At 47.6% G+C, this 25911-nt stretch overlaps 1 protein-coding gene across 3 annotated transcripts in view; it reads right to left on the bottom strand.

Annotated features, from left to right (window-relative positions):
* Window positions 1-3453, bottom strand: part of LOC115203300 (alpha-ketoglutarate-dependent dioxygenase FTO) — a 172915-nt gene extending 169462 nt beyond the window's left edge. For 2 of the 3 annotated variants that reach the window (XM_029767874.1, XM_029767876.1), the window contains exon 1: window positions 3354-3453. In XM_029767874.1, coding sequence (XP_029623734.1) covers window positions 3354-3440 — 87 coding nt within the window. In that variant the 5' untranslated portion in view covers window positions 3441-3453. The remainder of the gene's footprint in view (window positions 1-3353) is intronic. The other variant, XM_029767877.1, reaches the window with a different exon arrangement.
* Window positions 3454-25911: the final 22458 nt, after the last annotated feature.

Raw genomic sequence — 25911 nt, 5'->3', positions numbered from 1 at the left:
TCTCTCTCTCTCTCTCTCTCTCTCTCTCTCTCTTATTCCTTCCCCAGGCCCGGATGTAAATCTCCAGCAGCCTACTTCTATGTTCCCTGCCCGGCTCCTAGTGCTCCTTACATATTCCTAAGCGTGTTTTATGTCAGCTCCCAACACTATTTCTCCATTATTGGCTCATTAATAGAACTAGCAGTGTGTTAGCGGTGGGTAAGAGGGGGGGAAGATGGCCGCCGGAGCAGGGGAAAGGTGCTGAATGTGCTGAATGTGACACCCCCTCATGCTAAAACCACCCAGAGCTGACATGACAGCACACCCGGCATTAGTCGCCATCAATCGTTACCTTAACACTAATTCACCGGGTAACATTTTGTGGGGGGATTGATTAACCATGTCTGGATGTGTGGCCACATAATCAGCTTTTACCTCTCTAGTTGTTCATTTAACAGAATTGCCAAGGGAAACACAAAACATTTTAATGAGTGTTGAGGAATGAAATACCCTAAACAGCTTGAACTAGCTGCCACAACCAGAGGAAACCAATGAGGCTGATCTGAACAATGTTCTGGGCTCAGCCAGGACCTCAGCACAACATCTGGTGAACCTATGTGGTCATTACTTAGCCTGACATTCCCCTGAATTATATTTCCACTTTTTCTCTTTTCTATTTTCAATCAACACTTTATACACGTCATCACATAGACAGCAGCTATCGTCAAAGACAACGTCAAAGACAACGTCAAAGACAACGTCAAGGAAGTAGGTTGCGGGTCAATTCCATTTATATTCAGTTTACACAGGACGTGTATATAAAAATTCATATACCTTTATTTCTAAAATAATAGACATGTTTCAAACCATGAATTTCCTTTACAATAACCTGCTGGCATTAGTGAATAAACATGTTATTGATCACAGTATATTACAAGCAAGCCTATTAGTAATGGCTTTTTAGTTGATGAGACAGACAAACATGAGACAGTACTGCTCTCAGAATCATGGGTAATCCATGGTTGTCCTGCACATTGTATTGGATGTGGTTAAATTGAGAGACTACCTTTATAAAACAGGTTGGGAGTTATGTTCAGTAGGCTTTCATGATAAATAGCTTGCCTTCATTAAACTAGCAAAATGACAGGGGGAAACAACTCACTGACTGAGTCTAACTGCAAACACACTCACTTATGAGACTACAGTTATATCCCCACATCCCCAGTTATTACATATGATGATAAACTGAACCACTGCACTGTGTCCCTGCCCTATAACAAGCCACTGGGATTAATGCAGCTCCTCTAATTTGGGACTGTTCTGTGGTTTTCCAGCCATTTTACCATTACAATACCCCGTCCTCGTTCCTCAATCATCCTTTATTATTTGTCTAAAAGAGGAAGCAGAACCATTAGCTAGGTCTGAGTCTGCTCTCTGTGTGTGTGTGTGTGTGTGTGCTCTATGCTGCCTGCACCCACCTGGGGGCCAGCTGGAAAGCGTTCTCGCTCTCATCTGGTCATCATGGCCGCTCTCTCAGCTCTTCATAAACAGGAGGAACCACGTCCTACATAGTTTCTGTGCTGTCAGACATGATCCAAACACATGTGCCATGGCAGACTGTGGCGAGGCCAAGGCTGGGAGCTGCTGGGACTGACTGACTTGGAGAGAGCAGACCTGGGTTCAAATACTATTTGAAATTGTTCAAAAACTTTGAGTGATTGCTCTAGCCTGCCTAGAGTGCCAGATGGGTGGGGCTTGCAGTGTTAGGACTATTATATTGGTCCAGTAAGCCAGTCAAGCTCAATCACAGATAAAGTGTTTGAAACGATTTTGAATGGATGGGCCCAGCAGTAGGGGTAGCTAAGGAGGTCTGGATGAGCCTGAGCAGAGCAGTCTGCATGGGCCCAGCAGTAGGGGTAGCTAGGGAGGTCTGGATGAGCCTGAGCAGAGCAGTCTGCATGGGCCCAGCAGTAGGGGTAGCTAGGGAGGTCTGGATGAGCCTGAGCAGAGCAGTCTGCATGGGCCCAGCAGTAGGGGTAGCTGGGGAGGTCTGGATGAGCCTGAGCAGAGCAGTCTGCATGGGCCCAGCAGTAGGGGGTAGCTAGGGAGGTCTGGATGAACCTGAGCAGAGCAGTCTGCATGGGCCCAGCAGTAGGGGTAGCTAGGGAGGTCTGGATGAGCCTGAGCAGAGCAGTCTGCATGGGCCCAGCAGTAGGGGTAGCTGGGGAGGTCTGGATGAGCCTGAGCAGAGCAGTCTGCATGGGCCCAGCAGTAGGGGTAGCTGGGGAGGTCTGGATGAGCCTGAGCAGAGCAGTCTGCATGGGCCCAGCAGTAGGGGTAGCTAGGGAGGTCTGGATGAGCCTGAGCAGAGCAGTCTGCATGGGCCCAGCAGTAGGGGTAGCTGGGGAGGTCTGGATGAGCCTGAGCAGAGCAGTCTGCATGGGCCCAGCAGTAGGGGTAGCTAGGGAGGTCTGGATGAGCCTGAGCAGAGCAGTCTGCATGGGCCCAGCAGTAGGGGTAGCTGGGGAGGTCTGGAGAACAGAACAGCCTTTACTTTTCCTCTATTTCTTTCCATCTAGTTACACAACCCACAAACACAGCACATCCAGACCAGACCACAGCACCCCTAATCACAGCAGGCCTCTTCGGCAGTGGGGTCTGCTACCTACTATAAAGCCTGGGTATGCCCAACATGTCACACCTTTACTTTGATCAACTATTTCATTCTCAATCACGTTTACACAAACGCCAGTCAATGCGGTTACTATTCATTGTTTTGAACAGCATCCCAGGACAATCCAGCAGCCATCATAGTCCTTTGCGTTTGAGAGATGAGCCTATAATTATTACCTGCAATAGAATTGTACCACTCGCACACAGCCAGAAGCTGCTCTCCTCCAACTCACAGGATAGTTTAAGAACACACTGCAGTCACTCACGCCCCCCCATACAATTATGGAGCAAGATGATTCTGATTTTGAGGGAGTCTGACTTGAAAACATTGAAAATCTAAAATATAGGGGACTTTTACCATGCAACGTGTCTAAATCAATATTCAAGCCTTCATAGCGATCCAATCAGTTTATTGTAGCAGTCTACACCCATGTCTAAACTGTAATACTGAAAGCAAAAACAGTGTAGGCCTATCTGTAACGATAAAGCTGTTAATAACAGCGATGCTCCATTGTAGGTGAATGAAGAGGAAACCACAATAAAGCCAGAAATCATGCAGGCTGATGTGTAGCTACATAGACAACTGCAGCTTTCCAGCCTTCAAAATGACCCAAGCATCACCGCATTTGGAACATAAAGTTCTGAGAGAACGAGTCCACTGTGTGTTTGCCAGAGCTAAGGGAGAATAACGCTATGAATACCTTTCTTCTCTTCTCGCTCTCACTGCCACCCGATCGTTTCATGTTTCCTAGAGTTGTGTTTACACACCCGCTTTCACTGCAGCTCATCTTGGTAGTTGTAGTTCCAACAGATGAATTACAATAAAACTATAGCCCTATTAAATAAACAGGGCATATAAAATGAACGGGTGCCTGTAATAATAATCTAGCTACAAAGACGGGCTATGAAAGAATACCTTTCTGATCACAATCTAGTATTAATTTGCTTCGAATGAAAATGGAAAACTTCATATCCCGAAGCACGGAACAGAGGAAATACGTTAAAGCGTAATTTGACTCAGCCGGATGGGGATTCTTGCTGCGTCGTGGGCACAGCGGCTACAATAATACTAGATCTTCAAATCATATGTAACCCCTACCATCCTTACAATAACGTTGAGATAATTGTATACATCTGGTAAATCTCGCAGCTGCTCTTTTGATGTCGATGAGCGCGTTCAATCTAAAATGCAAACAAGTACTTTAGCGATTCAACATGGCAAAACAATGGTTTAAAACACAAAATACTACAGCACGTGGATCAAATAAAAACGAATAAAGTAGCTGAAATAATAATAAGGTAAACTTCAATGAAATGTATTACCACATGTTGTGACATTGTCACTTCTATATTTTCGAATAGGCCTAGCCAATACATTACAATGAGATTTTAGAAGAAATAGCAAAAGGTTTGGGCAGTTTGAACTTTCTTTTTTGCTGCTTGGGTTTTTTCTTGTGTAGCCTAAATCAAAAGCAGCATTTTGTAACTTGTGTAAAAATAGTAATCATGCTTTGAACATGCTCCAAGACTCCAACACTGCCAAGACTCTTTCAACTCTTACATCTCAAATCCAGGTGCTTTACTGCAAAAAGGCTGCCTCGACATAGACAGACACACAACACATTCTACTCACCACCAATTGTAAAAGCAAACCATAAGCATGCTGTTTACAGTATGGGAGCATTTATGTATGGTATCACATGCAGACAAAATGGCCTCTACCTTGGGTTCAACCAAATACCTCGTAACATACTGTGAATAGTGTTGAAATGTGCTCTGTCTGTTATTCCTATCATGTTTCACACACAAACACACACACACACACACAGGGGGGACTGCAAGGTTGGAAACACCTGCTTTGTATTACCATTACAGACTTTGATCAGTGTCTTCATTAGTTTCCTTTGTAATCTCTTTCCTTTTATGGTAGAGCTGAACTAAGTGAACTGGGCACACTGATTTAACACATGTTCCATTCACCTGTCTTGTAAAAAGCTCAAAAGCTCTCCTGCTTTCAAATGTGTTGGTGTCTCTGGCATCCTTTGGCAATAAGCAGAAAAGGGTTCTTTTGATTCCTATTTATAACCTACATTTCCTCTCTATCCCTGTTCTCTTCAGAAGAAAATCTGTATGAAAAATATATTTGGAAACACTTTGACAAAACTGGATCCACGTGCATATTAGAACATAAACATATGGGGGCATATAGGAGGGTTTAGGACAGAGCTAATAGAGAGAACATTTGTTATATATGTTATAAATATCCCTTTTAACTGGTAATGTCCCAAACCCCTGTCTTTCCCCCCATCAACCCAATCCATCATTATATTCCTCATGTGTGTTAAACTACCTTTCATACTACCCCTGTCAATCATATCTCTGGATGAAAAACATTTCACAGACAAGCAGAAGGGAACTCTGATTCCGTGTCTCATTTTTCCTTGTCAGGTTGTGTGTGTGTGTGTGTGTGTGTGTGTGTGTGTGTGTGTGTGTCACATATTTCTCTGTCAGATTGTCTGGAACAGCACAGCGGGGGCACTGGAACTGATCCTAATGCTCAGGTCCTTCATGGTAAAACAGACAATTTACAACCTCCCAACAATAATGGTCATTTGTCATGTAGCCAATCAGGCTATTTACTCCCCACCTCTCATCTGATGTCCATCTCACAGGGTTCAGCACAGGGCAAGGGCATCACTGTACACTCTCAGCTGTGGTAGAAAAAAACTGAAAACGAACTTTGAACTCCTGTACCTCATCATATATCCCTCTTTTCTTTCTATGGTCTGGCCGATATGCTCACGATGGGATGGGGGATGTTTTCTGTTATTGCACATTGCATCAGCTCTGGACGACCCCTTTGACAAGGCTTCTTTTAGTGATATAATGAGTGTATAAAAAAGCTGGGTAGAAATCAAAGGTGAAGGAAAGTGCGGTGCCAGAAATGTTAGTTGAGCACATTAAAGGAAGGAAGACAGAGACCATTGTGTGCTGTCTGTATTAAAACCAGAACTACCAACCCTAAAGCCCCTACAGTCAGCTCTCCCTATGTCTCCCCATGCCTCAAACTATCATTTGGTCTGAAAAATCACAAATATACTTCAGTAGAGACAGGCTCCTTTGTGAATAATGATATGTTTCCTCTGTGGAGTTTTATATTGGGCCACCTACATGTTATTATTGCATTATCAAATTGTCCTTGGTTTCTAGAAAAAAGGCAGGAACAAAAAACAACTGGAAAAACTGCAAACAATATACGTCCTGCGTTGTCCAGACTCCTGTACCATACGTGAACCTCACTCAAGGTACTCTTAGGCATTGCAAACGGCATATTTCCCCACCACAACCTCCTGCCAGTAACTATCCTTAAGCATATTGTGGTGCATCCAGTATCCATAAAGAAGAGAGTGGTTTTTGATTTGTATTTGTATTGAATGAGCATATGGAGCAAGTATGTGCCTTCCCTGTCAATGATAAGCCTTAGGAAACTGCTATTTGTCAGTGCTATAAAGCAGATTGCTGCCCAGTGGTTTCAATTAACATCAAAGGACTCTTCACAGGCAGTAATAGTTATATCAAAACCTGAAATGTATTATTTAGGTTCCGCGCGGGAGTCCTCCAAAAGATTATGTCCCCTTTCAAAAGACATTTTCTTTTCTTGCTGATTTTTTACATTCCGCCCTTTTCTATTGCTTTTTTCTCGTCTTTGAAGCAACCCCACATCACCCCTAGACAATCCCTTTGTAGCACTAGGGTACCTGGCTGGCTCTGACAGGGTGGCCTATTAGTTGGGTTACGTGTGTACATGAACAATACAGCGTCTGCGGCATACATTAAAAAGGGCATGTGGTATTGCGCTCGAAATTTGAAAGATCGGTAGCTAGTGTAGATAACGTGAAAGAAGATGGAGATATGGTATAGAGCGGAGGAAATATCTTCAGGCCATGTCCTCAATATAATTCATGAGTTTATCCATGTTGACTCCATCACATTCAGCACACAGTTGACCTGTGTTGACCAATCCAGGACATTTAGGAAAATTCTCATATTTCTGCTTCATATTAGAACAGTCATGTAAGAATAGGTCTACACAGAGCCATGTGTTTAGAGAAATGAATGCATACATTTTAATACATGGCTCTGGGCTTACGTATACCTCGTCCACTATTTTACTTTGCTCTACCAATAATACCACAGCTTCTGTTTCTTATGCATATTGAAAGGGAAAGGGCATCATTAAGTCCATGCCAGTAGCTGGCATTTATCTACCCTCTTTTCATCATCATCATATAAATGAGAATGATGCTTGAACCCCTAAAGGGAGCTGTGAGAGGTTATAACTAAAGCTTTTCTCTTTGAATGCTTCGGTGGCCCTCCGTTAGCTGGTATGGTGTTAAAACCATCACTAACCTCTTGGCCAGGGCTTAAAGTGAAGGCAGGGCCCTATAAAAATGATTCACAAAGTACATACACCATTCAATACATGTTGATTAAGCCTCTATAAATGATCACATAGTGCCCGCAGGAAAAAGCGCCATGGTTAGTGAACAGAAAGAGCGTGCAGCCCTAGTCTAAGATGTGGTGCACTTCCCTGGCCGGGATCATTTCCAGACACCCGTACAGAGGAAGGGAAGCACTCTGCTATTGCTATGATTTGAATACCATAATCACTGAACAGTTTTATAGGAAACCCATTAAAAAGTGAGGTTTGACATACAATAGAGCCCCTGTTTAAATCTCACGCACAATGTCAGGCTGAAAGACATTATAAAAATGGATATATACGGAAGCATAGCTAGCTACATCCTCTGTGTGTGTGTGTGTGTGTGTGTGTGTGTGTGTGTTTGTGTGTGTGTGTGTGTGTGTCCTTGTCTTGTGCTCTCTCATCTTGGGAGGAAATCTTTTTTGGGGGACAGAAGATGACTCCTTTTTTGGAGGGATATGTGTAGGCCTACTTTATCACTCACAGCCAACCTGGTGCCTAGGCCTAATTCTGCGTTTGTTCAGTCTGACACAAATCACTGTCTGAGATTGAGCTTCACTCTAATAAAGATGTCTGTGTAAAATATTCTAATTATAATACATAGGATATAGAAAATATAAGAATTTCATGAAAACCAAATGAGGTCCAATGAGGTGGACACAATGTCCTGACGTGACCCTTAACCTCACCTGTTCCTAACTGTGTTAATAAAGTGCCAACCTTCCTCATCATCACTCCCATTACCCATAGAGTTATAGCCTCCACGCAGATCAAACAGACCATAAGTGAACAATGGCTGAAATTGCATATTAATATGATATGTAAAAGTTCAACAGATATTGGGAGTGATCCCTTTGAAGGGGACTGTTTAACATTAGGGTATTTTTAATAGCGCTTTTCTAGTCTTTAATGTTCATGTTTTACCCCTGAGTCAGGCAGTCACTGGGACCAGGTTTGGGTCTTATTGGTGGTTCTCTATTTTAGGACATGCAGCTCAGAGTGTCTTGGTATGCTTAGAGATCAGTCATAGCATAGGCATACAGAAAGGTTGACTTGTAGCAAGACGTCTTCTAATGCTGTGAATCCTTGTTTGTAGATTATGTCACAGATGTAGGATCTTAGTTTGGCCACCCTGTTGTAGGAGAACTTTCCTGCAATGCAGGACATTTAAAACCTGTAGTGTATATTTAAGGTTATAAAAGGCTTCTGAAGTTTGTAATTTCCGCTTTGAAATGTCAGACTTGATTTTCCCATACGAAAAATGAATCAACCCCTACAGAAATGTCCATTAATTATAATCCACATCCTGTTTCTGCAGGATTATTTTCCTGCTGTAGTAAACTGGCTCAAATTAAGATCCTACATCTGTATTCCATATGCTCTATAAATCCATAGACAGTGAACAATGGGTGTGAGACTGGCATTTTTGGCAGTTGACTAGGAATCTGACTAACAGGAATCTGGCTTAAGAAAGGCAGCATCATCTGTTTAGTTGTCTGTTTGGTTTGGCTTAAGAAAGGCAGCAGCATCTGTTTAGTTGTGTGTTTGGTTTGGCTTAAGAAAGGCAGCCGCATCTGTTTAGTTGTCTGTTTGGTTTGGCTTAAGAAAGGCAGCAGCATCTGTTTAGTTGTCTGTTTGGTTTGGCTTAAGAAAGGCAGCAGCATCTGTTTAGTTGTCTGTTTGGTTTGGCTTAAGAAAGGCAGCAGCATCTGTTTAGTTGTCTGTTTGGTTTGGCTTAAGAAAGGCAGCAGCATCTGTTTAGTTGTCTGTTTGGTTTGGCTTAAGAAAGGCAGCAGCATCTGGGTGTCCTAAGCCCATTAATAGACTTTAATGTAGGATCCCAAATATACCTTGTTCCTATTTAACTTGTGTTCCATTTGTGTGTTGCTGTTGTTGCAGACGGATTCGAAACACTTAGAACCTTGTGATTTCTGTGTGTGTTGCCTCATTAGCTGAGATGTTTAACAAAATACAACCACACATGTCGATACAGTACAATGTCGTTAAAATGATTGAGGATGATACAAAAAAGTCTTAAAACGTATTTCCATTGTGGTCCTCTTGAAAATACATGATAACTAAATATACACAAGTTTATAACATGAAAACAAAATATCTCAAATACATCTCATCAATAGGGAGGAAACCGTAAAAATAATAAAATATCTTACCAAGTAACGTTCATTAATAAAATGATACAAGTTCTTAAGGTTTATCTTAAAAGGATAAAGATGCCATTGTCCTTGTCTTCAGCCAGAGGAGAACAACTGCCACCTCTCTTAGAAGCCACGGAAGTTCAAGGCCGACCTCGGTACTGCAGGCATTGTTAGCAGAAAATCAGTTCCCCCATTATAGTGAATGGAAAAAGGTCAATCTTCGTGGTCAATGTTCGTGTAAATAAAAAACACATTTCTAATACACCAGATGTATGTCCTTGAACCGATTATTTTAAAATCGCACATAGAAGAAGTTATAAGTATAATTTAGTTGCTAATGGCAGCCTGCAGTACCCCGGTCAGCCTTTAACTTGAGCTACCCAATGCTGAGCTAGCATACATTGTCAGTTCTTGGAGTAGCACAAACTGCGCATGTTATGTCTCCATGAGACGCCATCTTAACCGGCTTCATTTGGCTTCAATGTGCCGTTGAGTCTTCACATAGGAATGAATGGTGTCACATGATCAATGGCTTTGTCCGTTCATATATACAGTCATTGTCTTCAGCATCATCATCATCCTGGTCATTATCACTACCACCTCTCACTCACCACTATGAACTTCAGTATCATTGTTTACATCATCTATACCCTTATATGGTGATCCTGGCTTATTGATGATCTTATAGGATAAGTAAAGACTGACAGTAACTGACACATTATCTCCCATACAGTATAACAGCCTTCTCCCAGATGTTAACACCAGGCAGTTTGTTCATAATTAGCCTGGTCTGCATGAGGCAGTTCAGTGAAAGAGAAGGGACAAGACATATAAACATTATCAGGCGTATGTTTGACTGAACACTCTCAGTAATTACAGCTATTTGTGATGACATCACCATGTCAAACAAATAGTGTGACCGTTGGAAATGTGCTGTGCAACCAATCGGAAGCCTGCCACACACCTTGAGCTAACACTCCGCACGCACACACACTTTCTTTCTGTTCTTTTTCTGACACAAAGCAGCCAGTCTCCAGCCGGTCGTTTTGTTTGAAGCCATCAAGTGGTTTTGCAAATTATGTTGTTTTGTGCTGAAGTGCTGAAGCTGATTAATTAAAGAGTGTGTGACTGCATTAGTGTTACTGAAAACAAGCATCTCGACAACACGGTCTGCCTGCCGTCTGTAAACAGCCCCAGTTTTAGACACAGGCACACACACACACGTGCACACACACACACACACACACACACACACACACACACGTGTAGATAACAAGTCAGGGAGCCAAGTCTCCCCATTTCAACATTATGTCGAAGACGGGCTCTTGGGCAGCATCCAAGGGTTTTTGCTTATTTGTCTTTTGTAAAAAAGGACAACTATCCGAGTGGTGCCAAAGCACCCCAGGGCCTTAGATATGTGAAGGGCTGCTCTTCTCTCAGCTGGTACACAGATGTGTGTGCCGAGGGAGTCCGCTGTCTGAACCGAGCACAGATTAGTGATCTGTGGGGCATGCCCCATGGGGGGGGCAAAGGGTTGGCGGGGGGTTTGGGGGGCTTTCAACTTACTCTTGAAAGTTATAATAGTAAAATGCAGAAGGTGCAATTTCGAAATTGTGTAGTGCATCATCAGTTCCTCTTGTCATTGCATACCTTAGAGAGCTATTTAAAACTCAGCAAAAAAAAATTCAGCTAGGTTCTTTAGCCTATAGATTTTGTTGTAACGTTTGAGTCACTCAAATATCACATGAATACACGTTAGACATGGCAAAATGTATTGAATTTCAAGAAAATTTGCTTTAAAACGGCAACATTTTCTCTCCACCAACAAGAGGTGTGTGAACAGTTTGTGTCATGAACAGTGCTTGTGCCCATAGAAATAGACGTGGCACGTGCACGCAGGGAGGGAGGGGGTACCAACAGTGGTGTGCAGAAAGACATCTCGGAACGCACAACTCATCGGTCCTTGTCACGGATGGGTTATTGCAGCAGACGACCACACCGGGTTCAACTCCTATCAGCTAAAAACAACAAGAAGCGGCTCCAGTGGGCACGCGATCACCAATACTGGACAACTGAGGAGTGGAAAAACATTGCCTGGTCTGACGAATCCTGGTTCCTGTTGTGTCATGCTGATGGCAGAGTCAGGGTTTTGCGTAAGCAGCATGAGTCCATGACCCCATCCTGCCTGGTGTCAACAGTACAGGCTGGTGGTGGTGGTGTAATGGTGTGGGGAATGTTTTCCTGGCACACGTTAGGTCCCTTGATGCCAATTGAACAACGTTTGACCACCACACGTTGTAGAGTCCATGCCCCAAAGAATTCAGGCTGTTCTGGAGACAAAGGCGGGTCCGACCCGGTACTAGATGGGTGTACCTAATAAACTGACCACTGAGTGTATCTTGGTAAAGCAGGTCATGTATGTCATGGTATGGAGTCATATCTTCAATTTGCTTTCTATATATTGCAACTGTAGACATAATAATCTCCTGACCAACATTCTATAGTAAACGTACGGTTATGTTTATTATAGATCTGCAGTTTTAAAAAGAGCACACCCACCGTGACCCTTTTCTGGCATCTGACCCAAGTTTCCACATTCTCTATTGTAAATCAACAAGTCATTAAAAGAGCAAGAGAAGCAGTTATCCCAAACATAGAACCATAAAAGCATCAGACAGTGGTTTGAGGGGAATCCCAACACCTTTAGCTGCTAGTAATTAGTCACAGATAGAACATAAAATGTGATTGGGGATGAGAAAATAACACATAGATTGCAGTCTGTGGTTTTGAATCCCAAATTCCTCAGGGAGACAGGAGTCTGTCAGGGAAGGAAACACTTGATTTAAGGCATTGTTTCAGTAAATTACCTCTCTGAGAAAGACAGCACAGTTGTTTTTAATTGCTCACACAGCGAAAATGGTGGTGCTTATGTATTTAGGTAGAGACAAACGCTCACAGTTGTATTTTTAGTTCTGATACAGCTACACATGTGTTGCTATTATCGAGGTCTCTACTCTGGGCTTTTCTTGCTCTTTGGGGTCAAGACCGGACTACTATAAAAGCACTTTGTGACAGCTGCTGATTTAATAAGGGCATAATTAATTTTGATTGATATACATTTTTAGCTGATCACTGACGAGTTCTTGCCAATCAGTTGTTCAGTAATATTTCTTATTGCTTCATGTTAGTACAGAAACCTTGTGAAATAGCTGACTCTCAATTTCCATTCAGTGAAACAATGATTCAGCGAACAGGTTTCTTCAGCACAACACCCATGAGAGTGTTTGATTTATCCTGTTTAGTCGAAGGCCTCACTGACAGATGTGAAATAAGACCCTGCTTATGATTTCCAATCAAATCCTTTTGTCTAATTAATATTTTTTCTATGCTAAATGGGATCACCGAAGGACAATTGGTATGTCTGAACAATATCTGGCAAATAGCTGTATCAATTCCATTTATTTTCATTCGATTGCTTCTTTGCATAACTGGCCCAAAGTCTCTTTCGTAATCATGGAGGGTGACATTTTATCACTCAACTCCTATCCAAAACGACTCTGCATCAGTTTTTCTTCCCTGTTTGTAAATCATGTTGCTTTGTTTGTCTGTTTGTACGTTATGGTGGTCGTGCTCATCATTCAGTGGCACCAAACAGACTACAGGATTTCTGTTCCTGCTCGCCTGGTGGTGGCTCCAGGGCCTGTGCTGATGATTCTGCGGACAGCTGTATGTGTGTGTGGTGTAGAGGGTGTGTGTGGTTTAGAGGGTGTGTGTGACAGCTAACCAGCCCTGTTGTGGGGACAGGCTACGTAATGTCAACAAACAGCAACAACAACAGAAGTGGTGCTGCCTGCCTGCCTGCTGGTCTCTGAGCCTCAGCTATGTTGTAATTAGAATGGGATGAGAACACAAGACCAGGGGTGATGGGCTCTAACCAGAACCAAACTGTTTCTCTGTACTGAGGCACTCTGAGGATTACATACAGTATATCAGAATGGGAATGTGGTCTCTGTGCATTCCCCCACTGACTGCCCTGTCATTGTATGCATCCCAAATGGCACCCTATTCCCTTTGGGCCCTCGTAAAAAGTAGTTCACTATATAGGGAATAGGGTACCATTTGGGACACAACCTCTGTCTCTGCCTGCCACATGTCACTGCTTTCTGCCTGGTCACTGGTGCACTGGTCTCAGCCTGGTCACTGATCCACTGGTCTCAGCCTGGTCATTGGTCCACTGGTCTCAGCCTGGTCACTGATCCACTGGTCTCAGCCTGGTCACTGGTCCACTGGTCTCAGCCTGGTCACTAGTCCACTGGTCTCAGCCTGCATGCTCCTCCTCCTCTCTGCCTGGTCACTGGTCCACTGGTCTCAGCCCGCCTGCTCCTCCTCCTCTCAACCTGGTCACTGGTCCACTGGTCTCAGCCTGGTCACTGGTCCACTGGTCTCAACCTGCCTGCTCCTCCTCCTCTCAGCCTGGTCACTGGTCCACTGTTCTCAGCCTGGTCACTGGTCCACTGGTCTCAGCCCGCCTGCTCCTCCTCTTCTCAACCTGGTCACTGGTCCACTGGTCTCAGCCTGGTCACTGGTCCACTGGTCTCAACCTGCCTGCTCCTCCTCCTCTCAGCCTGGTCACTGGTCCACTGGTCTCAGCCTGGTCACTGGTCCACTGGTCTCAGCCTGGTCACTGGTCCACTAGTCTCAGCCTGCCTGCTCCTCCTCCTCTCAGCCTGGTCACTGGTCCACTGGTCTCAGCCTGGTCACTGGTCCACTGGTCTCAGCCTGCCTGCTCCTCCTCTTCTCAGTCTGGTCACTGGTCCACTGGTCTCAGCCTGCCTGCTCCTCCTCCTCTCTGCCTGGTCACTGGTCCACTAGTCTCAGCCTGCCTGCTCCTCCTCCTCTGCTTGGTCACTGGTCCACTGGTCTCAGCCTGCCTGCTCCTCCTCCTCTCTGCCACTGGCCATCTGATCTGCTCGAATCTGGACTCCAGATGTGTCCTGTACTTCTCTTTAGTCACCCTCCTCAACCACTGCTTAGCTGGCCCTGCGTGTGGAAGTGTGTGTGTTGGTGTATGTGTGTGCATGTTTTTATGTACATGTGTTTGGGAGGAAGAAAGGAAGGGAGTGTGTGTGTGTGTGTGTGTGTGTGTGTATGTGTGTGTGTGTGTGTGTGTGTGTGTGTGTGTGTGTGTGTGTGTGTGTGTGTGTGTGTGTGTGTGTGTGTGTGTGTCCTTTTTCAAACCACATTATCTGCCAGTCTATGCTGCCTCCCACTGGTAGGGTGTGATATTACTAGACATGTTTGTATTGGGTTGTAAAACTAACAACCCAGTGGAACATCTTGGCCAGGGTTTTAGGAATACTTTCCCTGGATGCTCTAACAACAACGGAGACTGCCTTGACACTCAATACAGAGAAACCTAGAAGATATATAAGTACAATGAATTTGGATGTGAATATTTTTTCACTCATCAGCTCTGGCCGATGTGTCCCTAGCCACATGCGATGACAAACCTTTCAATAAGTGAGTGTTCAGTTATGGGCTCCACCACCACCGCCACCATCTCCAGCTATGAGAGCCAGTGTCCCAAATGGCACCCTATTCCCTATATAGTGCACTACTTTTGACCAGGGAATAGGGTGCCATTTGGGATGCAGGCAAACACTACAACGGAGGCATCTCTTGTAAACAGCAGACCATAATCATATGTAGCCTAAACTGAGAAACGATTAATGGAAGTCCCCCTGCCAGAAAACACAAAAAATGCCAATGTTTTGGAAAGTGATCAAGATGGGTTTGTGTCTATGTGGAGTCTGGATATACATTGCACTAGCTAACCGCCCAATTATGTATAGAAGCACAGACCGGTTTCATCTAATTTGCAGAGTTGCTCAAGTTTCAATGAAACCATGCTCTGTTTAACCCCTGTAAAGCTCTGTACAGGGGATTATAGTGACCTGTTAATTGTCCTCCTATACTCCTTTTTCCTCCCAGGACATCATGGATATGACCTATATGTAACATCTTGATGATAGATATCAAATTTAACAGTTTCATTGGCTGCTATAAAACAAAACAAAGCCCTGCTTTGTTTTTCAGACACCCCGGCCAAATAAGGGAGAATGCTGCCAGATCAGCCAGCATTGTGGGCTGTGCTTGATGTGACTCTGGGCTACGCTCCCCACAGCCAGGGAGGAGAGGGGGCTCCAGTTCAGCTCTGGGAGCCTTACTCCTCTTCTCTTCTCCTCCCCTTGTCTCCCCCATCCAGCTCCCCTCCACCCCTCTCCATGTCCCCCCCGTCCAACAGCCTCCCCAGGGGGTGGGTCAGCTGGGGAAGCGTCCCCTCCCCGGCCCTAGAGGGAGGAGGGGGGTTTTCTATGCGGACAGAATGATTTTGTCAGCAGCCTGTTGGTTAGGTTTGTTTGGAGCTTGCGGTCCCCGCTGGAATATGTAACCAAATTCCTTCTCCCGGTCCCACAATCGGAGTGTGCTGCCAGATTCCCTTGCAAAAAGGCCCTGAATTAGGGCCAGACCTCCTGCTCATCCCACAAACCCTTTCATGTTCCCAAACCACAGCCTGAGCGAGGCGCCTCGGTTTCAACAGCAGCAGACCAGCATATGTTTGCCTAATTCCTGAGACATGATGACAGTGGTCTCCCAGCCACGAAAAGACGGCTTCAGTTGTTTTTTTACCATTGAATTATTATTTTCTGTTGTTGATGACTTCCAATAGTCACTCGACGCCACATGTTTTCTCATTACATATGTTTTTATATGCCGCCCCACTCTTACCCCACACCCCCACCCTCCCTCAACATACCCACAATGCCTAGCCCCATGACCCAAGACCAGGGGAGTGGAAAAACCAGAGCCCAGTGGGTGAGGCTTTTCATTGGCCAACGGGAGATGGAATTATCGTTGGATATTACCCACAGGCCACTACAGGGTACTGGACAGGCTCAGTTTGCTGCGAGGTGGACACGGTTAGCCTTCCTGCCACAGGTCCCACTATATTGCCCATAATCACCCCTGAGGGTACAGACAGGGTGTCAGTCAGAGGAAATGTACCCAAAACATCACGCCATGATGCCTACAGTATGCCTACAGACCTCTAGTTCACACTTGACTACCGCTTCCTACAAGACTGTACAGTATCCTGGTAAAGGCTTTTGTCTACTTCCCAAATGGCACCCTATTCCCTTTATAATGCATTACTTTTGACCAGTGCTCATAGGGCTCTGGTCAAAAGTAGCGCACCATATATGGAAGCACCATAGTGAATAGGGTTCCATTTGGGATGCACTTTTGTCTTTGGCTGGTGTGGGCATTCCAATGATAGTGTGAAGACCACAGCAGCCAGAGTTAAGTACTCTTCTCTGGTCAACGTTGTTCATTGTGTGTTCACAATCTAGTGAGCCTTCTAATATAAACCTCAAGGTCAGTCCGTCGGCAACCTATCTATTAGCTAGCTAGGCAGAACGACTCAGTCAGTAAGCTTGGTGGAGTCAGAGTAGAGATACAATTCAGCCAAGAGAAATAAGCAACAGAGTACATAGAAAATAATCTGAATTTAGTGGCACATAATGGTTTGCTTTGAAGGGGAAGGTATTAATATATTTTCTGCTGCTTTATTCCACTTATCAGAAGCCCTGTGCGCTCTCCCCCTTCGGGCTGGTGTTTGGGAGTTAAGACTCTTTGGCTGGCGTGGACTGCCTGTGGCTGTCATTGCATGTGTTTAGTTTCACCACCAGTTCCTATGGCTTATACTGCACCCATGCTAGTCTCTGAGATGGCGTGTGACACACACTTATCCAAGGCAAATCTGCTCGTCCCGCTCTGCCAACTCAAACAGCCCTCTGTATATTACTGACGTCCAACCCAATAGCTTTGGACTTTTAAAGGCGTGTTTTTTCTTGATTTTTCATGTACAAATCTGACCATAGTTTTAAATACTCAATCATTAAATCCTCAGTGCTGCTTGCTGAAACATTCAGAGTTTATTTTATTCCTGGATATACAGACAGCCGCACGACATTTTTAGAAGCTGTGGCAGGAGCCGTGTGTATTTTAACACGTTGGCCATATGCGGAACACTGACCCCTTACATAAACACAACTGTCTGTCTGCTGCGGCCTGCGCACCATGAGTCCATTTCATCAGTCTGACAGGAGGGCCGGGGGTTTGTGTGTGCGTGTGTGTTTGTGTTATGCTGCAGCACTTTCTATTTGTGGAGAGGTGGGCAGCACTTTCTTTTTGTGGAAAGGTGGGCAGCACGTTCCCTTTGTGGAGAGGTGGGCAGCACGTTCCCTTTGTGGAGAGGGGGGCAATTCGTTCCCTTTGTGGAGAGTTGGGCAGAGCTTTCTCTTTGTGGAGAGGTGGGCAGCGCTTTCCCTTTGTGGAGAGGTGGGCAGCGCTTTCTCTTTGTGGAGAGGTGGGCAGCACTTTCTCTTTGTGGAGAGGTGGGCAGCACTTTCTCTTTGTGGAGAGGTGGACAGCACTTTATTTTTGTGGAGAGGTGGGCAGCAATTCCTCTTTGTGGAATGTGAGCAACGCTTCCTCTTTGTGGAGAGGTGGGCAGCTCTTTCTCATTGTGGAGAGGTGGACAGAACTTTCTCTTGGTGGAGAGGTGGGCAGCACGTACCCTTGTGGAGAGGTGGGCAGCTCTTTCCCTTTGTGGAGAGGTGATCAGCACTTTCTCTTTGTGGAGAGGTGGGCAGCACTTTCTCTATGTGGAGAGATTGGCAGCAACTTCCCTTGTGGAGAGGTGGGCAGCACTTTCTCTTTGTGGGGAGGTGGGCAGGTCTTTCTTTTTGTGGAGAGGTGGGCAGCACATTCCCTTTGTGGAGAGGTGGGCAGCACTTTCTCTTTGTGGGGAGGTGGGCAGCACATTCCCCTTGTGGAGAGGTGGGCAGCACTTTCTCTTTGTTGAGAGATTGGCAGCAACTTCCCTTGTGGAGAGGTGGGCAGCACTTTCACTTTGTGTGGTGTTGGGTAGCACTTTCCCTTTGTGGAGAGGTGGGCAGCACTTTCCTTTTGTGGAGAGGTGGGCACCACGTTCCCTTTGTGGAGAGTTGGGCAGCGTTTTCTCTTTGTGGATAAGTGGACAGCACATTGGCTTTGTGGAGAGGTGGGCAGCACTGTCTCTTTGGGGAGAGATGGGCTGCACTTTCTCTTTAGGGAGTGGTGGGAAGTGCTTTCTCTTTGTGGAGAGGTGGGCAGCTCATTCCCATTGTGGAATGGTGGTCAGCACATTCCCATTTGTGGAGAGTTGGGCAGCGCTTTCTCTTTGTGGAGAGGTGGATAGCTCTTTCTCTTTGTGGAGAGGTGGGCAGCGCATTCCCTTTGTGGAGAGGTGGTCAGCGCGTTCCCTTTGTGGAGAGGTGGGCAGCGCTTTCTCTTCGTGGAGAGGTAGGCATTGCTTTCTCTTTGTGGGGAGGTGGGCAGCACGTTCCCCTTGTGGAGAGGTGGGCAGCACGAAAGCTTTGAAGAGAGGTGGGCAGCACTTTCTCTTTGTGGAGAGGTGGGCAGCACTTTCTTTTTGTGGAGAGGACGGCTGCTCTTTCTCTTTGTGGAGAGTTTGGCAACGCTTTCCCTTTGTGGAGAGGTGGGCAGCACTTTCTCTTTGTGGAGAGATTGGCAGCACCTTCCCTTGTGGAGAGATGGGCAGCACTTTCCCTTTGTGTGGTGTTGGGTAGCACTTTCCCTTCGTGGAGAGGTGGGCAGCACTTTCCCTTTGTGGAGAGGTGGGCATCGCGTTCCCGTTGTGGACAGGTGGACAGCACGTTACCTTTGTGGAGAGTTGGGCAGCACATTCCCTTTGTGGAGAGGTGGGCAGCACATTCCCTTTGTGGAGAGGTGGTCAGCGCTTTCTCTTTGTGGAGAGGTGGGCAGCACTTTCTTTTTGTGGAGAGGTGGGCAGCACGTTACCTTTGTGGAGAGGTGGGCAGCGTTTTCTCTTTGTGGATAAGTGGGCAGCATATTCACTTTGTGTAGAGGTGGGCAGCACTTTCTCTTTGGGGAGAGGTGGGCAGCACTTTCTCTTTGTGGAGATGTGGGCAGCACTTTCCGTTTCTGGAGAGGTGGGCATTGCTTTCTCTTTGTGGAGAGGTGGGCAGCACTTTCCCTTTGTGTTGTGTTGTGTAGCACTTTCCCTTTGTGGAGAGGTGGGCAGCACTTTCCTTTTGTGGAGAGGTGGGCAGCACTTTCCCTTTGTGGAGAGGTGGGCATCGCGTTCCCTTTGTGGAGAGGTGGGCAGCGCGTTCCCTTTGTGGAGAGGTGGGCAGCTCTTTTTCTTTGTGGAGAGGTAGGCAGCGCTTTCTGTTTGTGGAGAGGTGGTCAGCGCTTTCTCTTTGTGGAGAGGTGGGCAGCACTTTCTTTTTGTGGATAGGACGGCTGCGCTTTCTCTTTGTGGAGAGGTGGGCAGCACTTTCTTTTTGTGGAGAGGTGGGCTGCACGTTACCTTTGTGGAGAGGTGGGCAGCTTTTTCTCTTTGTGGATAAGTGGGCAGCATATTCACTTTGTGGAGAGGTGGGCAGCACTTTCTCTTTGTGGAGAGGTGGGCAGCACTTTCTCTTTGTGGAGAGGTGGGCAGCACATTCCCTTTGTGGAGAAGTGGGCAGCACTTTCTCTTTGTGGGGAGGTGGGCAGCACATTCCCCTTGTGGAGAGGTGGGCAGCACTTTCTCTTTGTTGAGAGATTGGCAGCAACTTCCCTTGTGGAGAGGTGGGCAGCACTTTCACTTTGTGTGGTGTTGGGTAGCACTTTCCCTTTGTGGAGAGGTGGGCAGCACTTTCCTTTTGTGGAGAGGTGGGCACCACGTTCCCTTTGTGGAGAGTTGGGCAGCGTTTTCTCTTTGTGGATAAGTGGACAGCACATTCGCTTTGTGGAGAGGTGGGCAGCACTGTCTCTTTGGGGAGAGATGGGCTGCACTTTCTCTTTAGCGAGTGGTGGGAAGTGCTTTCTCTTTGTGGAGAGATGGGCAGCTCATTCCCATTGTGGAATGGTGGTCAGCACATTCCCATTTGTGGAGAGTTGGGCAGCGCTTTCTCTTTGTGGAGAGGTGGATAGCTCTTTCTCTTTGTGGAGAGGTGGGCAGCACTTTCCCTTTGTGGAAAGATGGGCAGTGCTTTCCCTTTGTGGAGTGGTGGGCAGCGCTTTCCATTTGTGGAGAGGTGGGCAGCGCTTTCTCTTTGTGGAGAGGTTGGCAGCACTTTCTCTTTGTGGAGAGTTGGGCCGCATGTTCCCTTTGGGGAGAATTGGGCAGAACATTCCCTTTGTGGAAAGGTGCGCAGCACGTTCCATTTGTGGAGAGGTGGGCAGCACTTTCTGTTTGTGGATAAGCTGGTAGCACATTCGCTTTGTGGAGAGCTGGCCAGCACTTTCTCTTTGTGGAGAGGTGGGCAGCACTTTCCCTTTGTGGAGAGGTGGGCAGCGCATTCCCTTTGTGGAGAGGTGGTCAGCGCGTTCCCTTTGTGGAGAGGTGGGCAGCGCTTTCTCTTCGTGGAGAGGTAGGCATTGCTTTCTCTTTGTGGGGAGGTGGGCAGCACGTTCCCCTTGTGGAGAGGTGGGCAGCACGAAAGCTTTGAAGAGAGGTGGGCAGCACTTTCTCTTTGTGGAGAGGTGGGCAGCACTTTCTCTTTGTGTGGTGTTGGGTAGCACTTTCCCTTCGTGTAGAGGTGGGCAGCACTTTCCCTTTGTGGAGAGGTGGGCATCACTTTCCCTTTGTGGAGAGGTGGGCATCGCGTTCCCGTTGTGGAGAGGTGGACAGCACGTTACCTTTGTGGAGAGTTGGGCAGCACATTCCCTTTGTGGAGAGGTGGGCAGCACATTCCCTTTGTGGAGAGCTGGTCAGCGCTTTCTCTTTGTGGATAAGTGGGCAGCATATTCACTTTGTGGAGAGGTGGGCAGCACTTTCTCTTTGGGGAGAGGTGGGCAGCACTTTCCCTTTCTTGAGAGGTGGGCATTGCTTTCTCTTTGTGGGGAGGTGGGCAGCACTTTCCCTTTGTGTGGTGTTGGGTAGCACTTTCCCTTTGTGGAGAGGTGGGCAGCACTTTCCTTTTGTGGAGAGTTGGGCAGCACTTTCCCTTTGTGGAGAGGTGGGCATCGCGTTCCCTTTGTGGAGAGGTGGGCAGCGCGTTCCCTTTGTGGAGAGGTGGGCAGCTCTTTCTCTTTGTGGAGAGGTAGGCAGCGCTTTCTGTTTGTGGAGAGGTGGGCAACGCTCTATCTGTGTGCGGAGGTGGGCAGCACGTTCCCCTTGTGGAGAGATGGGCGACACGAAAGCTTTGAAGAGAGGTGGGCAGCACTTTCTCTTTGTGGAGAGGTGGGCAGCACATTCCCTTTGTGGAGAGGTGGTCAGCGCTTTCTCTTTGGGGAGAGGTGGGCAGCACTTTCTCTTTGTGGAGAGGTGGGCAGCGTTTTTTCTTTGTGGATAAGTGGGCAGCACATTCGCTTTGTGGAGAGGTGGGCAGCACTTTCTCTTTGGGGAGAGGTGGGCAGCACTTTCTCTTTGTGGAGAGGTGGGCAGCACTTTTCCTTTCTGGAGAGGTGGGTCGCATATTCCCTTTGTGGAGAGGTGGGCAGCTCATTCCCATTGTGGAGAGTTGGGCAGCATATTCCCTTTGTGGAGAGGTGGGCAGCACATTCCCTTTGTGGAGAGGTGGTCAGCGCTTTCTCTTTGTGGATAGGACGGCTGCGCTTTCTCTTTGTGGAGAGGTGGGCAGCACTTTCTTTTTGTGGAGAGGTGGGCTGCACGTTACCTTTGTGGAGAGGTGGGCAGCACATTCCCTTTGTGGAGAGGTGGGCAGCACATTCCCTTTGTGGAGAGGTGGTCAGCGCTTTCTCTTTGTGGATAGGACGGCTGCGCTTTCTCTTTGTGGAGAGGTGGGCAGCACTTTCTTTTTGTGGAGAGGTGGGCTGCACGTTACCTTTGTGGAGAGGTGGGCAGCACGTTACCTTTGTGGAGAGGTCAGCAGCGTTTTCTCTTTGTGGATAAGTGGGCAGCATATTCACTTTGTGTAGAGGTGGGCAGCACTTTCTCTTTGGGGAGAGGTGGGCAGCACTTTCTCTTTGTGGAGAGGTGGGCAGCACTTTCCCTTTCTGGAGAGGTGGGCATTGCTTTCTCTTTGTGGGGAGGTGGGCAGCACGTTCCCCTTGTGGAGAGGTGGGCGGGGGGAGAAAGCTTTGAAGAGAAGTGGGCAGCACATTCCCATTTTAGAGAGGTGGGCAGCAGGTTACCTTTGTGGAGAGTTGGGCAAGACAGTCCTTTTGTGGAGAGGTGGGCAGCACATTCCCTTTGTGGAGAGGTGGGCAGCGCTTTCTCTTTGTGGAGAGGACGGCTGCTCTTTCTCTTTGTGGAGAGTTTGGCAACGCTTTCCCTTTGTGGAGAGGTGGGCAGCACTTTCTCTTTGTTGAGAGATTGGCAGCACCTTCCCTTGTGGAGAGGTGGGCAGCACTTTCCCTTTGTGAAGAGTTGTGCAGCACTTTCCCTTTGTGGAGAGGTGGGCAGCACTTTCCCTTTGTGTGGTGTTGGGTAGCACTTTCCCTTTGTGGAGAGGTGGGCAGCACTTTCCTTTTGTGGAGAGTTGGGCAGCACTTTCCCTTTGTTGAGAGGTGGGCAGCACTTTCCCTTTGTGGAGAGGTGGGCATTGCGTTCCCTTTGTACAGAGATGGGCAGCGCATTCCCTTTGTGGAGAGATGGGCAGCGCTTTCTCTTTGTGGAGAGGACGGCTGCTCTTTCTCTTTGTGGAGAATTTGGCAATGCTTTCCCTTTGTGGAGAGGTGGGCAGCACTTTCTCTTTGTTGAGAGATTGACAGCACCTTCCCTTGTGGAGAGGTGGGCAGCACTTTCCCTTTGTGAAGAGGTGTGCAGCACTTTCACTTTTTGGAGAGGTGGGCAGCACTTTCACTTTGTGTGGTGTTGGGTAGCACTTTCCCTTTTGTGGAGAGGTGGGCAGCACTTTCCTTTTGTGGAGAGGTGGGCAGCAATTTCCCTTTGTTGAGAGGTGGGCAGCACTTTCCCTTTGTGGAGAGGTGGGCATCGCGTTCCCTTTGTGGAGAGGTGGGCAGCGCTTTCTCTTTGTGGAGAGATGGGTAGCTCTTTCTCTTTGTCGAGAGGTGGGCATCGCTTTCTCTTTGTGGGGAGGTGGGCAGCACGTTCCCCTTGTGGAGAGGTGGGCAGCACGAAAGCTTTGAAGAGAGGTGGGCAGCACTTTCTCTTTGTGGAGAGGTGGGCAGCACTTTCTCTTTGTGGAGAGGTGGGCAGCACGTTCCCTTTGTGGAGAGTTGGGCAGCATTTTCTCTTTGTGCATAAGTGGGCAGCACATTCGCTTTGTGGAGAGGTGGGCAGCACTTTCTCTTTGAGGAGAGGTGGGCAGCACTTTCTCTTTGTGGAGAGGCGGGCAGCACTTTCCCTTTCTGGAGAGGTGGGTCGCATATTCCCTTTGTGGAGAGGTGGGCAGCTCATTCCTATTGTGGAGAGGTGGACAGCACGTTCCCGTTGTGGAGAGGTGGACAGCACGTTACCTTTGTGGAGAGTTGGGCAGCACATTCCCTTTGTGGAGACGTGGGCAGCACATTCCCTTTGTGGAGAGGTGGTAAGCGCTTTCTCTTTGTGGAGAGGATGGCTGCGCTTTCTCTTTGTGGAGAGGTGGGCAGCACTTTCTTTTTGTGGAGAGGTGGGCAGCACATTCCCTTTGTGGAGAGGGGGGCAGCACATTCGCTTTGTGGTGAGGTGGGCAGCACTTTCCCTTTGTGAAGAGGTGTGCAGCACTTTCCCTTTGTGGAGAGGTGGGCCGCACTTTCCCTTTGTGCGGTGTTGGGTAGCACTTTCCCTTTGTGGAGAGTTGTGCAGCACTTTCCCTTTGTTGAGAGGTGGGCAGCACTTTCCCTTTGTGGAGAGGTGGGCATTGCGTTCCCTTTGTGGAGAGGTGGGCAGCGCATTCCCTTTGTGGAGAGGTGGGCAGCACTTTCTCTTTGTGGAGAGGACGGTTGCTCTTTCTCTTTGTGGAGAGTTTGGCAACGCTTTCCCTTTGTGGAGAGGTGGGCAGCACTTTCTCTTTGTTGAGAGATTGGCAGCAACTTCCCTTGTGGAGAGGTGGGCAGCACTTTCCCTTTGTGAAGAGGTGTGCAGCACTTTCCCTTTGTGGAGAGGTGGGCAGCACTTTCTCTTTGTTGAGAGATTGGCAGCAACTTCCCTTGTGGAGAGGTGGGCAGCACTTTCACTTTGTGTGGTGTTGGGTAGCACTTTCCCTTTGTGGAGAGGTGGGCAGCACTTTCCTTTTGTGGAGAGGTGGGCAGCACTTTCCCTTTGTTGAGAGGTGGGCATCGCATTCCCTTTGTGGAGAGGTGGGCAGCGCTTTCTCTTTGTGGAGAGATGGGTAGCTCTTTCTCTTTGTGGAGAGGTGGGCAATGCTTAATCTTTGTGGGGAGGTGGGCAGCACGTTCACCTTGTGGAGAGGTTGGCAGCACGAAAGCTTTGAAGAGAGATGGGCAGCACTTTCTCTTTGTGGAGAGGTGGGCAGCACTTTCTCTTTGTGGAGAGGTGGGCAGCATGTTCCCTTTGTGGAGAGTTGGGCAGCACTTTTTCTTTGGGGAGAGGTGGGCAGCACTTTCTCTTTGTGGAGAGGTGGGCAGCACTTTCCCTTTCTGGAGAGGTGGGTCGCATATTCCCTTTGTGGAGAGGTGGGCAGCTCATTCCTATTGTGGAGAGGTGGGCAGCACGTTCCCGTTGTGGAGAGGTGGACAGCACATTCCCTTTGTGGAGAGGTGGTCAGTGCTTTCTCTTTGCGGAGAGGATGGCTGCGCTTTCTCTTTGTGGAGAGGTGGGCAGCACTTTCTTTTTGTGGAGAGGTTGGCAGCACGTTACCTTTGTGGAGAGTTGGGCAGCACATTCTCCTTGTGGAGAGGTGGGCAGCACATTCGCTTTGTGGAGAGTTGGGCAGCACTTTCTCTTTGGGGAGAGGTGGGCAGCAATTTCCCTTTCTAGAGAGGTGGGAAGCGGTTTCTCTTTGTGGAGAGGTGGGCAGGTCATTCCCTTTGTGGAGAGGTGGGCAGCTCTTTCTCTTTGTGGAGAGGTGGGCAGCACATTCCCTTTGTGGAGAGGTGGGCAGCACTTTCTCTTTGTGGGGAGGTGGGCAGCACATTCCCCTTGTGGAGAGGTGGGCAGCACTTTCTCTTTGTTGAGAGATTGGCAGCAACTTCCCTTGTGGAGAGGTGGGCAGCACTTTCACTTTGTGTGGTGTTGGTTAGCACTTTCCCTTTGTGGAGAGGTGGGCAGCACGTTCCCTTTGTGGAGAGTTGGGCAGCGTTTTCTCTTTGTGGATAAGTGGACAGCACATTGGCTTTGTGGAGAGGTGGGCAGCACTGTCTCTTTGGGGAGAGATGGGCTGCACTTTCTCTTTAGGGAGTGGTGGGAAGTGCTTTCTCTTTGTGGAGAGGTGGGCAGCTCATTCCCATTGTGGAATGGTGGTCAGCACATTCCCATTTGTGGAGAGTTGGGCAGCGCTTTCTCTTTGTGGAGAGGTGGATAGCTCTTTCTCTTTGTGGAGAGGTGGGCAGCGCATTCCCTTTGTGGAGAGGTGGTCAGCGCGTTCCCTTTGTGGAGAGGTGGGCAGCGCTTTCTCTTCG

Source organism: Salmo trutta, chromosome 12 (assembly GCF_901001165.1).
Source record: "Salmo trutta chromosome 12, fSalTru1.1, whole genome shotgun sequence".
Lineage (NCBI taxonomy): Eukaryota > Metazoa > Chordata > Actinopteri > Salmoniformes > Salmonidae > Salmo > Salmo trutta.
This window is presented reverse-complemented; position numbering and strand designations above follow the sequence as displayed.